Source organism: Lipophrys pholis (assembly GCF_963383615.2).
Source record: "Lipophrys pholis genome assembly, contig: SCAFFOLD_109, whole genome shotgun sequence".
Classification (NCBI taxonomy): Eukaryota; Metazoa; Chordata; class Actinopteri; order Blenniiformes; family Blenniidae; genus Lipophrys; species Lipophrys pholis.
In genome coordinates, this window is record NW_028292306.1 from 66029 (window position 1) to 78372 (window position 12344).

A 12344-nucleotide genomic window follows, 5' to 3' on the forward strand; every position below is an offset into this window, starting at 1 on the left:
CGTAGCGGTGGTGGCCATCGATGATAAAACCATTCCATGTGACGATCGGGCAGTAGCAACCGTAGTGCTTGATGTCTTCCTCAAGGCCTTCTTTCTCGTGGTTTGCAAGGGGTGGAATTAAGTCTCTAAATTCTTTTTTGATCTTTAGCTCGTGATTTGTCATCTGTCTTCCTTGTTTTTCCTTTTGCAAATATTAATTGTTGAAGCCAAAAAAGCCGTGAAGCGACTCGGGCAAAAGCTCCCCACAAACCTCTCTATTGGTGTGTATTTTTTGACATGAAAATTTATGATGGGACGGTTTGGAGAGCGGCCAGATTTCTCATATAAAACAACGTAGCCAGGGATCTTTAACGAAGGGAGGCTTGGCAAGAGCATCTTCTTTTCTTCGATTCCTTTTTCAAGATCTCTAACAAGTTCCAAAAGACACAAGGGTTTTCCATCGGGTGTTTTTGCTAGGAAAAGCTCGCTCTGTACCTTATATATACTACACTGCTGAGAGCCCCCCTCTTTTTTAAGGAGTGTTTCCAAATTAGAGGTTTTTAGCCACCTTTCAAAAACAGACCCTTCCTCAAAAGGACTCTCGACAGCAGGCTCATTCAAAGTCGTCATTTTCTGCCCCTCCTTCTGCTAGCTGTTTCCCTACAATTGAGTGAAGAAATTCCTGGATGTCTTTGATCGTTCCGTTTTCTAACTTTCTTAGGTCCGTTTCAAAGACAACCTCATCTATGATTTCCTTATCTGTTTTCATAACGCCCCGTATTGATCCTTAAATTTAACTGTGTTTCCATCAAAAAAGAGATCGATGACCCCCGTATGTCCATGGCGGTTCTTTGCAACCGCAAGCTTTACCTTGTCCCCCTCCCTACTTAGCAGCATCACAACATCCGCATCTTGCTCGATCGATCCTGAGTCTCTAAGGTCTGAGAGTTGAAGGGTTTTCCCCTGACGCTTTTCAGATTCTCTAGAGAGTTGAGAAAGACAGAGCACCGTTACATCAAATTCTTTAGCTAGGAGTTTTAGCCCTCGAGAGATGTCCGAGACCTCTAAATAGCGATTATTTCTGCTGTCGTTTCCCTTTGCAGTAATGAGCTGCAAGTAGTCGATAACAATAAATTGAACTCCGTGTTCTCTTTTGTAGCGACGGACCTCTCGGCGGATCTCAGGAAGAGTCGTGCTTTTCTGATCTATATATAAAGGTAGCCCTTCAAGGGCTTGGATCCCCTTTTTGACAATTGAAAAGTCTTCTTCGGAGAGGCACCCCATTTGAATATCAAGTAGACGCTTTTCTGTATAAGAAGAAACGTAGCGGTTCAAAAGCTCTTGCTCGCTCATCTCCAAGGAAAAGAACGCGACCCCTTGATCCTTTGTTGCCGCATAGAGGGAAAAGTTAAGCGCTAACGCCGTTTTTCCAAGACCAGGTCTAGCACCCACAATATAAAGACGCGAAGGATAGAGTCCCCCCAGCGTATTATCGATATCTGAGATCCCCGTATTGATAACGTTCTTAGGGATTTTTCGCTTCCCATGTTCCTTATAATAGGCTTGTCTTTCCGACAGCTCTTCCAAAACGTTTTCATCAGCAATAATCTCCTTTAAGCTTTTCATCGAAGCGTATCCATGCTCAAGACCCGTAAGCCCTCGAACCGCTTGATCCACGAGTTGTTCGGTTTCTTCCTCTCCCTTCTCAAGCTTAGGAACCAAAGAGTGACACAAAGAAATCCCTTTCCTTCGCAGCATCAGATCCTTGAGCTCTCGAACATACTCCTCATAATGAACGCTAAGCCCCGACTTCTTAGCGATGCCCGTTAGAAATTCAAAGTCGTTTGCCGAAAAGCTGCCCTTCTTCTTGCGCAACTCTTCAAGCAACAAGGCAATGTCAACCGAGCGCTCTTTCTGAACGAGGTCTTTGATGTTGGAAAATAACGTTTGATGCTTGTGATCGTAAAAGACTTCCTTAGATAAGGTATCCACCGCTTCTTCAGCAACTTCTCCCTTATTGATCATGCAACCTAGAAGTCTTTCTTCAAGATCTACCGAGTGGGGCATTTTTATCATACCGGCATCGCCCCGTAGCCATCATCGCTTCCAGGAAGCTTTGGCATCGCCTCTCTTTCAGGCTCGTCATCAACAAGCTCATAGCTCAGGTCTACTTTCAGTGGAGAGCCCGGCAATCGCGGCATCTTTTTCTCTTCCACAGGCTTTTGGCTAAAGAACCTCTTGTTGATTTTCTCAACAGAGCCTAGCTTGACGCTATAGACCCAGAGACCAACCCATGAAGAGATCTTTTTCTCAGGAGACTTGGTCTCGCCCTCAATAGGAACCTCTTTTTGCCCCACGAGAGTCCGCTCCATCCAGCTCTTGGTAAAGGTCTTGAGCTCCCAGAGAATTTTTCCGTTTTCATCTCGCTTGAGCCTTCCCCTCTCATCTCGAACCGCAACCTCTTGTTCGTAGGTGCTTCTCTTCTCAATGTTCTCAAAAACATCTTCAAGCCTCGTCTTGCCACTACGCTCTTTATCGAGCCGCTTTCTAAAGTCCACAGCCTCAATCGCTCGACGCCAAACTTGGATGTCCCCAACCGACTGCAGCCAACCCAGCGTTTTGACAGGGATCTTTTCCCCCGTCTCGCTCTCAAGCTTTCTCGCTATCGCAATAAACTCGCTGCTATCGACCCCCGCAAGCATTTTTTCCACTCCCGGAGAGTCTTTGCCATCGATGGCGTCTCGATACAGCTGCGCTAGAAAGGCATTATAGCCCATCTTCTGCGGGTTTTTCATCAAATGCGTAAAAAACCCAGTAAACGATCGCATCCTAAATTTACCAGTTTCGAGCTTTTTCCTCACGAGCTTCAAGGCTTTGCAGATTTTTGGAATCGGCTCGTCTTCCAAAGACCGCCAAATGCCGATGTGCATCTCCTCGTCGTACTCCCGAGCAAACCCAAACGACTCAAAAATACGCCGCCTTGCGCATGTTTTAAACTTATCATATTCCTGCTTAAGGGTTTTACGCCTTTTGTACTCCTCGGTTTCAGGCCAGGGTGGGGCGCTGCTCGGAAGTTTGAGGTAGAGATTTGAGAGGTTTTCGGCTAAAGTAGCCCCAGAGTCAAACAAACTTGGACCCCAAATGGACCAATCAAGAGAAACCCTTTCATTTTCAAAAGAAATTAAGCCGGAAACAGCAGGTTCCCCTAGCTTATTTTTTTTTATTATTCTTCCTCCTAGGAAGGATAATCTCTCTAATGTATGGACAATTTTCTTTACAGTTTTGCTCTCAAATAATTGTTTGTCAATCGCCTCAAATTTATTCTTTATTGGCGGATACGTTGCTTGTTTTTCAAGCTTTCTTTTGTCGGAAGGGCTGAGGTGTTCTTCAAGCTTTGGAACCCCGTCAACAAAAACAATTCCCAAAGAAAGCCACTCAGGAATCTCTGTTCCCTTCCAAGCAAACTGCACAGTCGCGTCCATTAGATCACGTCCATCGCTTGTTAAGGGCTTATGAGTCCGCGCTGGAATGTTAGTATTTTTCCAAAATTTACGTTCTGGCGCAATTTTTCCGCGAAATTCTAATAAATTTATAAAGAGCTGAACGTTGGATTTTTTCATGTTTAGGTCTTGCGCAAGCTCCCGAATCGAGTGATTGCAGTACCTTTTTGTCCAATGCATCTCGGCGTAAATCTTTAATGCTAAGGGAAGATCGTTGTAGTGAGGGTTAGACTTGAAGAACTCTAGGGTGTACTGCTCATGGCCAGAGTTGAGCTTTTCATACCGCTGCCACTTGGTCTTTGTGGAGGTTTCCTTTTTAATTCGATTTTCTGCTAAGCTCATGACTGTAAGAATTTGGTTGTAGTTCTGAGTTGTTCTTTTACTAAGCTCATGGTTATGCGACTTTTCCTTACGTTTATTGTTTTTTAGAAGGTCGGCTCCGTCAAGATTAGACCCCTAAAACTAAATACCCGATTTGCCCCGTTGGCAACCCCTTCGGGGCTTTTCTTTGCCCAAAAGAGATATCAGGTCCTCCTCTACAGCTCTTTTTTATTCCCACTGCAAGGAGCGTTTCTCGTTTTTACTCAATTTAAGATAACAGTTTCCAACCCACCATCTTCGGCAGGCGGCTAGCGCCTCTACATTGGAGGCTTTCTATGTTCATCAGTTTATACCACCCCGTCTTTATTTAGGAGTTCTTCCACCTGGTGCCATTTTTGGGGAAAAATCAACAAAAAATGGCACCAGGTGGAAGAACTCCTGCAAAAAGAAATTGTTATATATTCTCCAGATATTCATTAATATTTCAAAATGAGGCCTTATATGGTTTTAGAAAAAGATTTAGTTGGGTATCTTTGTAAAATAAGTGGAGAAAAAGAAGAAAATATATACCGCTCATTTCGAAAGCAGAGGGGCCTTTTTTTTCGTTCAACAGATTTTAATTTAGATAGAATAAGGAGCGATATTGTGACGAATACACTTTTGGATTGGGAACCTTTTGAAGAAGGTGATGTTATCAAAAATAGGGTAGAACCTATTTCGTATAGCATTTGGCAGCGATTTCGAGGACATAAAGGGAGGAAATTTACCAAACAGGAATTGCCATTTTTTTCTTTTGAAAGGCTGGAGTTATTGCCGGCTCGATCCTCGCCATCGTATGGGACTTTAATAAAAACAATAAATCCTCAAAATCACAAACCCTTTCTTGACCCCAATCAAAAAAAAAGAATTCAGATTGATGGATTCAGGGAAGCCTTTCCCTTTATGAAAAAATCAGACCTTTTAAATATCCTTAATTTTTTAATTCTTAAGGAAGATGTTTTTGAGATCGGATATAGAAACTTTAGAGATAGTTATTTTAAAAAAATATCAACTACCATATCTAGCAAACCTTTTTGCATTAAAAAAATAGATAGCTTGGATTTCATGTTAGCCTTGATACGGTTTAACATGGAAATACTACCCTACACTGTTTTTTATATAGAAAGAGTTCAAGATAAGAAGAAATACTTTCCTCATTTTTATTATGATTTTGTCAAAGATTTTAAAGACAAAGATTTAAATGATATGGGAGATTTTATTTTTAGATGCTCCTCAGGTCTCCCTGAGCTTTCGTTAAAATATTTTAATGTTTTCTTGGCAGCAGATTTTGACCTGGATGTCTTTTATAAACCCACATCAGAAGAAGATTGAAAATGAAAAAATTAATGTTATTATTTTTTTTTTAAATGTGTCTTGTACCTTTGCAAACACACTAAGACTGCCTTTGGCTTCAGACGTCACCTCCTTAGATCCTAGGGTGGGCTCCGACGCAATAAGTAACTCTTTTATTGGGCTTATTTATGAATCACTTTTTGCTTATGACTCTGAGGGGAATGTGGTTCCAGGTTTATGTGAATCATGGGAGACTTCGGAAGATGGGTTAAGTTATACTTTTTATTTGCGCGACTCCTTTTGGGGCAATGGAGATCCTTGTACAGCCTACGACTTTGAATATGCCTGGAAAAAGTGCTGTGATCCTAAATATGCAGAACGCGCAACCTACTTTATGTACCCCATAAAAAACGCAGAACTTTCCTTAAAAGGTGGTTGTCCTTTGACAGAGGTGGGAATAAAAGCCTTAAACAGTAAAACCCTAAAGGTTGATTTAGAAGCACCAACTAACTACCTTTTTGAAGCTTGTGCCTCTTGTTCAAATTACAAGCCTATTTCAAAAAAAATGGATCAAGATCATCCCGATTGGATAAAGAGTTGGGATAAGCATCTTGTTACTAATGGTGCTTTTAAAATAAAAAGTTGGAAAAAGGGTTTTGAAATTATTTTAGAAAAAAATGATAAATTTTGGAATAAAGGCTCAATTAGAATAGATGATATTTCCCTATCAATTATTCCAGACCACATGACAGCTTTCTTAATGTTTGAAAAGGGAAAACTCGATTGGGTTGGGGAACCCTTAGGATTAATCTTGCAAGATTGTATTGATGAGAAAGGAAGAAATCAACTGAGTACTAATACCTCAAATGCGGTTGATATTATTGCTTTTAATACTTTAAAGCACCCATTCAACAATAAAAACTTTAGAAAAGCTGTTTCTTATGCATTTAATAGGCAGGAAATAAGCGATTATTTGTTTCCTTTAGGCTCTAAAAAAGCTACGACATCATATTTAAACGGAAAACTGATATTAAAAAATGAGGGGTATTTTGAAGATGGAAACGAAGAACTAGCAAAAGAATATTTCCAAAAAGCGCTTAAGGAAATGGGAAAAACCTCAAAAGAATGCTCTTTTATATATAGTTCTCGCTCTAATGCGCCCCATATAGGCGAAATCCTTCAGGAAAAAATACGAAAACTTTTTGGTGTTCAAGTTGAACTAAGGCAGAAAGAGTTTAACGTGCATTTTTCAGATCTTAGAAATGGAAATTATCAGATGGGAGAGGTTGGTTGGACATCTTATATGCCCGATGAGTTATTTTATTTAAGTTTTTTTCTCGACTCTAAAGACCCTTTGAATTTAGAAAACTGGGAATCCGAGACATTTAAATATCTCTTTAACAAAGGTCGTTACTGCAGCGATCCCGTTCGCAAGAAGATGTACTACCAGCTGGCCGAAGAGCATATGATCGATGAAATGCCATTTATTCCGCTTTTCCAAAAGATCGCTCTTTATAAAACCAACCCCAAGCTTAAGGGGTATTATTTTTCACCCGGGTTCTACTTAGACTTTAAAAACGCATACTTTGAGGAGTAATATGAGTGAAGAGTTGCTTGTTTGTGCCAACAAAAAAAACATAGATAAATCTCTTGAGTTTTTAAACAGCATAAAAAATATAAAAGATATCGACCAGTTTTACAATCACCTATGGGATTTTGGATCTTTTCTTGTAGGAGAGCCATCTGATGAAAATCTTGAGGAGTGGGGTTGGAAGTATAGTGAAATTCCTGATCCTATTGTTTTTATTGATAAAGAAGCACACCAAAAGAAAGAGTTTTGTGTTTCTCCAGAGGCTGCTACAAATTTGGAGAAAATCATAAATAAAACAAGACATGATGCTTGCTGCGTGATTTGGACTGGGAAAAAAGGAGAGAGCGTCCCCCTGCTTGATTTTTGTGTAAACTGGGGGACTTTTTTCTCTTTTAAAACATTTCAAAAGGGGTCTAAATATTTGCTGGATTCCATTAAAAAAGAGTTACTTAAAAAGGATATTGTTTTTATGACAAATTTTGAAGAGCTTGTGGCTCTTGAAAAAAAATACAAAGATGGAAATTACCCGGAAGAGTATTTAATTTAGTGTTATGGCAAAGCGAAAAATATTTTCATTATCAGAGGTCGCAGCTATGACAAAGCTCTGCAAAACAGGGCTCGAATACGACGTGATGGTAGGGAACCTTAGAATTTCAGGAGGTTCCCTTTTCTCAGTGCAGTCGAAAGAAGACTGGATGTTTTCAGAAAAAGACATCCTTGAATACTTGGAAACGCGCGTTAGCAAGTGCTCGACACTTTCAACCAACCAAACCGAGTTTCTCTACTGCATTGGCAAAAAGCAGCGCCCGGAAAAGCCTAAGCCAAAGGATACTAAGAAGCCCTTCCCATAGCAACTTCTCCGTCGTCATCTTCCTCACTGGCGACAACGCCAACGATTGTGCTGTAGGTATATCTCCTAAGATACGTTAGGTAAGATCCTAAACTTTGAATATCCTGCTTGGGCGGATTTACCGTCATACTTGACTCTATCCATTGTCCCGAGGCATGCCCAAGTCTTGTAAGCAGGGTCATCCCTGCAGACCCATTGCGGATAATGCGCTGAATAACAGCTAAACCATTAGCGCCTAGTGGTTTTCTTGACGCCTCTACAACAGAGGTTAAATCGGCAAATTTCCCATAATGAGCTTTTGTTGTTTTTTTTGCAGGATGCATTTCCAGCTGAGCCTTAGCAAGCGCTGCATAAAGCTTATCGAGTCCTTCCGACTCAGAAAGTGTGTTTTTGACTTCAGTAGTTACTGGTGTTATAGATTCTGACATAATTCCCTCTTTTGTCTTAAATGGGTTTTGCATCCATTGTATAATAACCCCCTTACTTATCGAACTAAGGAATGATTATGACAGAGGTTAAATCAGCATTTCGTCCTTCAAGCATCTCGCGTTATGTTAATTGCAATCTTTGGCGCTGGCTCCCTTTTGAAAAAAAAACACCAGAGCAGCTTAAATATCTGCAAGCGCGAACTGATGACCATACCCGTTTAGAACAAGAGCAATTTAATGATAAAGAATCTGAATGCAAAGCTTACTTTGAGGGGGTTAAAAGCCGCTGCGTTTATTTCTTTAAAGAGCAACACTTGGAAATGGAAATTGGTGGAGAGTTTTTAGAAGGGACGCCCGATGTCTATGGGTACGATGAAAATGAAAAAACTCTCCACATTTTAGATTACAAGACAGGCCGCAGCTATGTTCTAGCAGAAAACAACGATCAGCTGCTAGCTTATGCCTTGCTTGCCATAAACCGACATGATGATTGGCCAATTGAGAAAATCGAGCTTTCAATTTTAAATACGCAGCACGATGGAATAAGTCATCACGTATATATGGGTACGTCTTATATCAAATCGCTTAAGAAAAAAATTGAGCAGGGTATCGAGAAAAACAGTTTAGAAGAATCTTTTGGAAGACCAGGTAGTTGGTGTCAATTTTGTCCTAGCAAGCGGTACTGTTTTAGGAAAAAAGACTACAACGCCCTTAAGTCTTATGCTGATATCGATACCGACCACTTTATTTTGGAAAGCAAAAAGAGAAGAGCTGAGGTTGCCGCAAGAGAAAAAGACATTAAAGAGGGAAAGTTTTCAAAACTACTAACGCCCTTTTTGGTTGAAAAAACAACCAGCACTTGGAAAGAGTCTCTGCCAAATCACCTTTATGAGCTAAAACCTATGACCATCACAAGTGCTAGAAAAAAGTTTTCAGAAGACGAGCTTGCGGGCTTTATCGACACAAAGAAAACTGTTTCTTTTAAGATAGCCAACTAAGAAATCTTCAACTCCTTCTCTTCTCTACCGATAGCAGCGTGGTATCTTTCAATCATATGGCTAAAGTCAGAAGGAAAAAGCTTAATTACAACAGTTTTGGTGGCATTTCCATACAAAAGTAGTTTTGCTTTTATCTCATTTTCCTCAAACGAAAGTTCAAGATCACAACTCCGATAAGGAAGTTTTTTATCCTTGATCATAGAAAATAGGCGTTAACTCCTTCTGATCTCCACTATAAACCTCAATAACGTCTGTCCCCCTTTTAGGGGTCACTAAACTCTCAGTAAGATCTATATATTTTTCTCGACCACCATTCAAAAGAAGACCCATCACTTCATGGGGAGAAGATACCCCCTCAAAAGAGTGATGCTCTTTTTCTGTTAAGACTGTCCCTATCCCGTTAATTTTTAGTGCATGCTTTTGTGGTTTCATAGAAAGTCCTTTTTAAGGTTGTTTTTTGATTTTCTCTTATATTCATTAATATCATCAATATGAAGAACATAAGTAGACCCTTTTTTTACACCCTTCAATGTTTTTGCATATATTGCATAATAAATTTTTTGAGGGAGAACCCCAAGCATTTTTGCCGTTTTGAGCAACAGAGTAAAAAACCTTATGATTATCAAATATTAGCTCCCCCTTGTAAGTAGATTTGTCATGAGAGTAAAGATTCTTTTTATACTCTGCTAGGTCAGCGATACTTATTGCTCGTTTTCCATTAATCCTTTGGAACTTAAGTTTTTTCTTTGATAACGCAGTTTCAATCGCTCCTACAGTTACTCCATGAATTTGAGCAGCCTCACGTACTGAAACAAATCTTTCACTAGGGGTTTGGTTTTCCATTTCACTCATTGTTGGCTCCTTTCTTAAAGTAATCATTCTTCGGCAGTCGGTTTTTTATCTATTTAAAAATTAGGTTTATTATCAAGTTGAGCAAAGATACCAGTCCTATAGTAATCCAATGTTTATTTGATTTAAAAAAAACTATTTGTTGATTTTTAAAACTCTCTAGTTCTCTTATTCTTGATTCAAAATCTCTAATTTCCTCTTGTATATAGCCTACGTGAACCTTTTGTTCTATTAAGTCAGAGGGTTCTACTTGTCTATCAACCATACTATAGGCTCATGAGTCCAAGATTGTTAGCTCTAATACTTGCGGCTAGTTTTGAAACATTAAAGTATAAGGCTATATCTTCAATACAACCATATTCACTCCACCTTTTCTTGAAAGTGTCAGTTGGCATGAGCAAAATACCGGCAAATTTATTTGCTTCTATTTCTTCAACGCTGTCGTCATATACTTTTATTGAATCATTACCATTCCTATGGTGCGTATGATAATTTTTGCTGTGCAGGACAATATGGCCCAGTTCATGGGCGAGGGTAAATCTTTGTCTAGACACAATGTCGTTGGGGTTAATGTATATTCTTTTTTCTGTATGTTTAACTTTTCCTGAGGTGTCCGACCCATCCTCTAAATAATAAGCTTTGTATCCCACTTTTAATACAATAGAGACAAGATCAATGGGAAATTCCTCTCCTCGAAGATCGTCTGCTTTTTTTCTATTTCTTTTAAGCTTAGCATTTTAAAAACTACCTATTTTACCAACAAATCAAAGACACAACTCTTATTGAATCTTTTCTTTCCATTGATTTTACACCTCATTGTAATAAGAAAACCTCTTTTAGAAAAGATTTGTTTTTTGTACAATTATATTCCTATGGACCTATGGAAAAAACGGAAATAAAACATGAACGAAGAAAGCGAAGAGCTAGAACTTCCGGAAAGTGATGTGCTTGTAGATGATTATAAAGATCTCGCAATTGAGATGCTGTCAGGAAGTCGCGAAAAAACACTATGGTGGGAAAATGAGTATGATTAAAGATTTTTCTAATCGCTTGAAGAAGTTAGAGCGACATGTTGAATGCACGAAAAAATATGTTGAAAAAGAAGAGATGCTCATGGGAAAAACCTTGGGAAAAACAACGAGCTTGGGAGAATCTTTAAAGCACAAAACAAGAATAAAGCATTATGATTGATCCCACAAGACAACTGCTCGATTTTCTACAGACTCCTCCTCCTAAAAACAGTTTCGAAGATATTCTTAGAAAACTTTCTTCAGAAAATGAAAATCTGGATGCTGCAGTTTTAGATTTATTGAAGTCTCTTTCATTAGAAGAGCTTATAGAAACAATCAAACAGTGGCGAAAATATGAAAGATGAAGAAATGTTTGCAAAGTTAGAGGCCCTCCTTTTAGGAAACGAAGAAGAACAGCTACACTTTCCTTTTCAACCTACGAGTTATCCTCCTCAGACTACAACTCTTCCTCCCTATAAAAATAATCAATATTTGCTATTTGGATAAGAAGTAATGCTTTTTGTGATTCTTACACTATTTTTAGGTCCTGTTTCTGGAGAAGATCAAAAAACTGGAGTGTTTTTATCTCTCTCATGATGAAAAAAGAAGAGAAGAGATCTGTCCTATTAGATCAAAAGAGGGTGAAGAGCGCTCTAGACTTTGGCATGCTCAATATGGAGTGATCAAAGTAAAACCAATCAAAGACTAAGGACTGAAAATGGAATGATGACTGAACCTCAAATGTATGTTGCTTTAGGAGTGATCCTTGTTGTAATTGCTGGAGCTCTTATCATATACGTTAAAAAACAAGGATAACATGTCTAAGCTAGAACAGTTTTCAATCAAGCCCATTGAAAAAGCAATCATAAATCATACAAGTCCTTCTTTCGTTATCAATAAAAATTATGAGATCGTGATTCCCGAGAGTGGAAAAAGCCTCTTGCACCCCAATTACTATGATGGGATACCCTGTGGAGATTTTTGAAAAACTCTATGCTAAAAAAAGAGAACTTTATTCCTAATGATGTTGAAGTTGATAGTCGGATCTTTCTGCACAGACTTAACGCCTTATCAATGTTTTTAAAAAGACGTGGAGAAGACGGCAAATCTGTTGGGAGAATCATCAACAATATTAATCCCTTTGAGGGGGAATATTAAAATAGAACCTCTGACTCTTCGGATCTTTGATGATTTCCGCAATCCTATTTTTTCTAAATCTCTGATGAAACCTGAGACCAAGGCGATTCTTAATGGTTTTTGTCAGCAGTGGGAGGTTGAAAAACAAGAGCTTCTTATGGTTTTGGAAAAAATAAGTCTTTAAAAGTGTTGCCCTTAATTTTTGAACAGCCTAACTTTCTCAAGTCCCCCATAACCGAAAAATTTCCTTGTTTGTCATGTGTGCTTTTTATTAGAAGGACAAACTCTATGCTCTGGATCCCACCATAATAGGCTTAAAACAGCATTGTCTTGTATTGCCCACAATCGT

The 12344-nt window shown here is 39.1% G+C and overlaps 1 protein-coding gene across 1 annotated transcript; it reads right to left on the reverse strand.

Annotated features, from left to right (window-relative positions):
• Nucleotides 1-744: 744 nt before the first annotated feature.
• Nucleotides 745-2055, reverse strand: LOC308127993 (replicative DNA helicase DnaC-like; the record flags this gene model as incomplete). The annotated part of the gene is made up of 1 exon (XM_080493660.1): nucleotides 745-2055. The coding sequence occupies one exon, from the start codon at nucleotides 2053-2055 to the stop codon at nucleotides 745-747; it is 1311 nt and encodes a 436-aa protein (XP_080349786.1).
• Between the last annotated feature and the right edge of the window lie 10289 nt (nucleotides 2056-12344).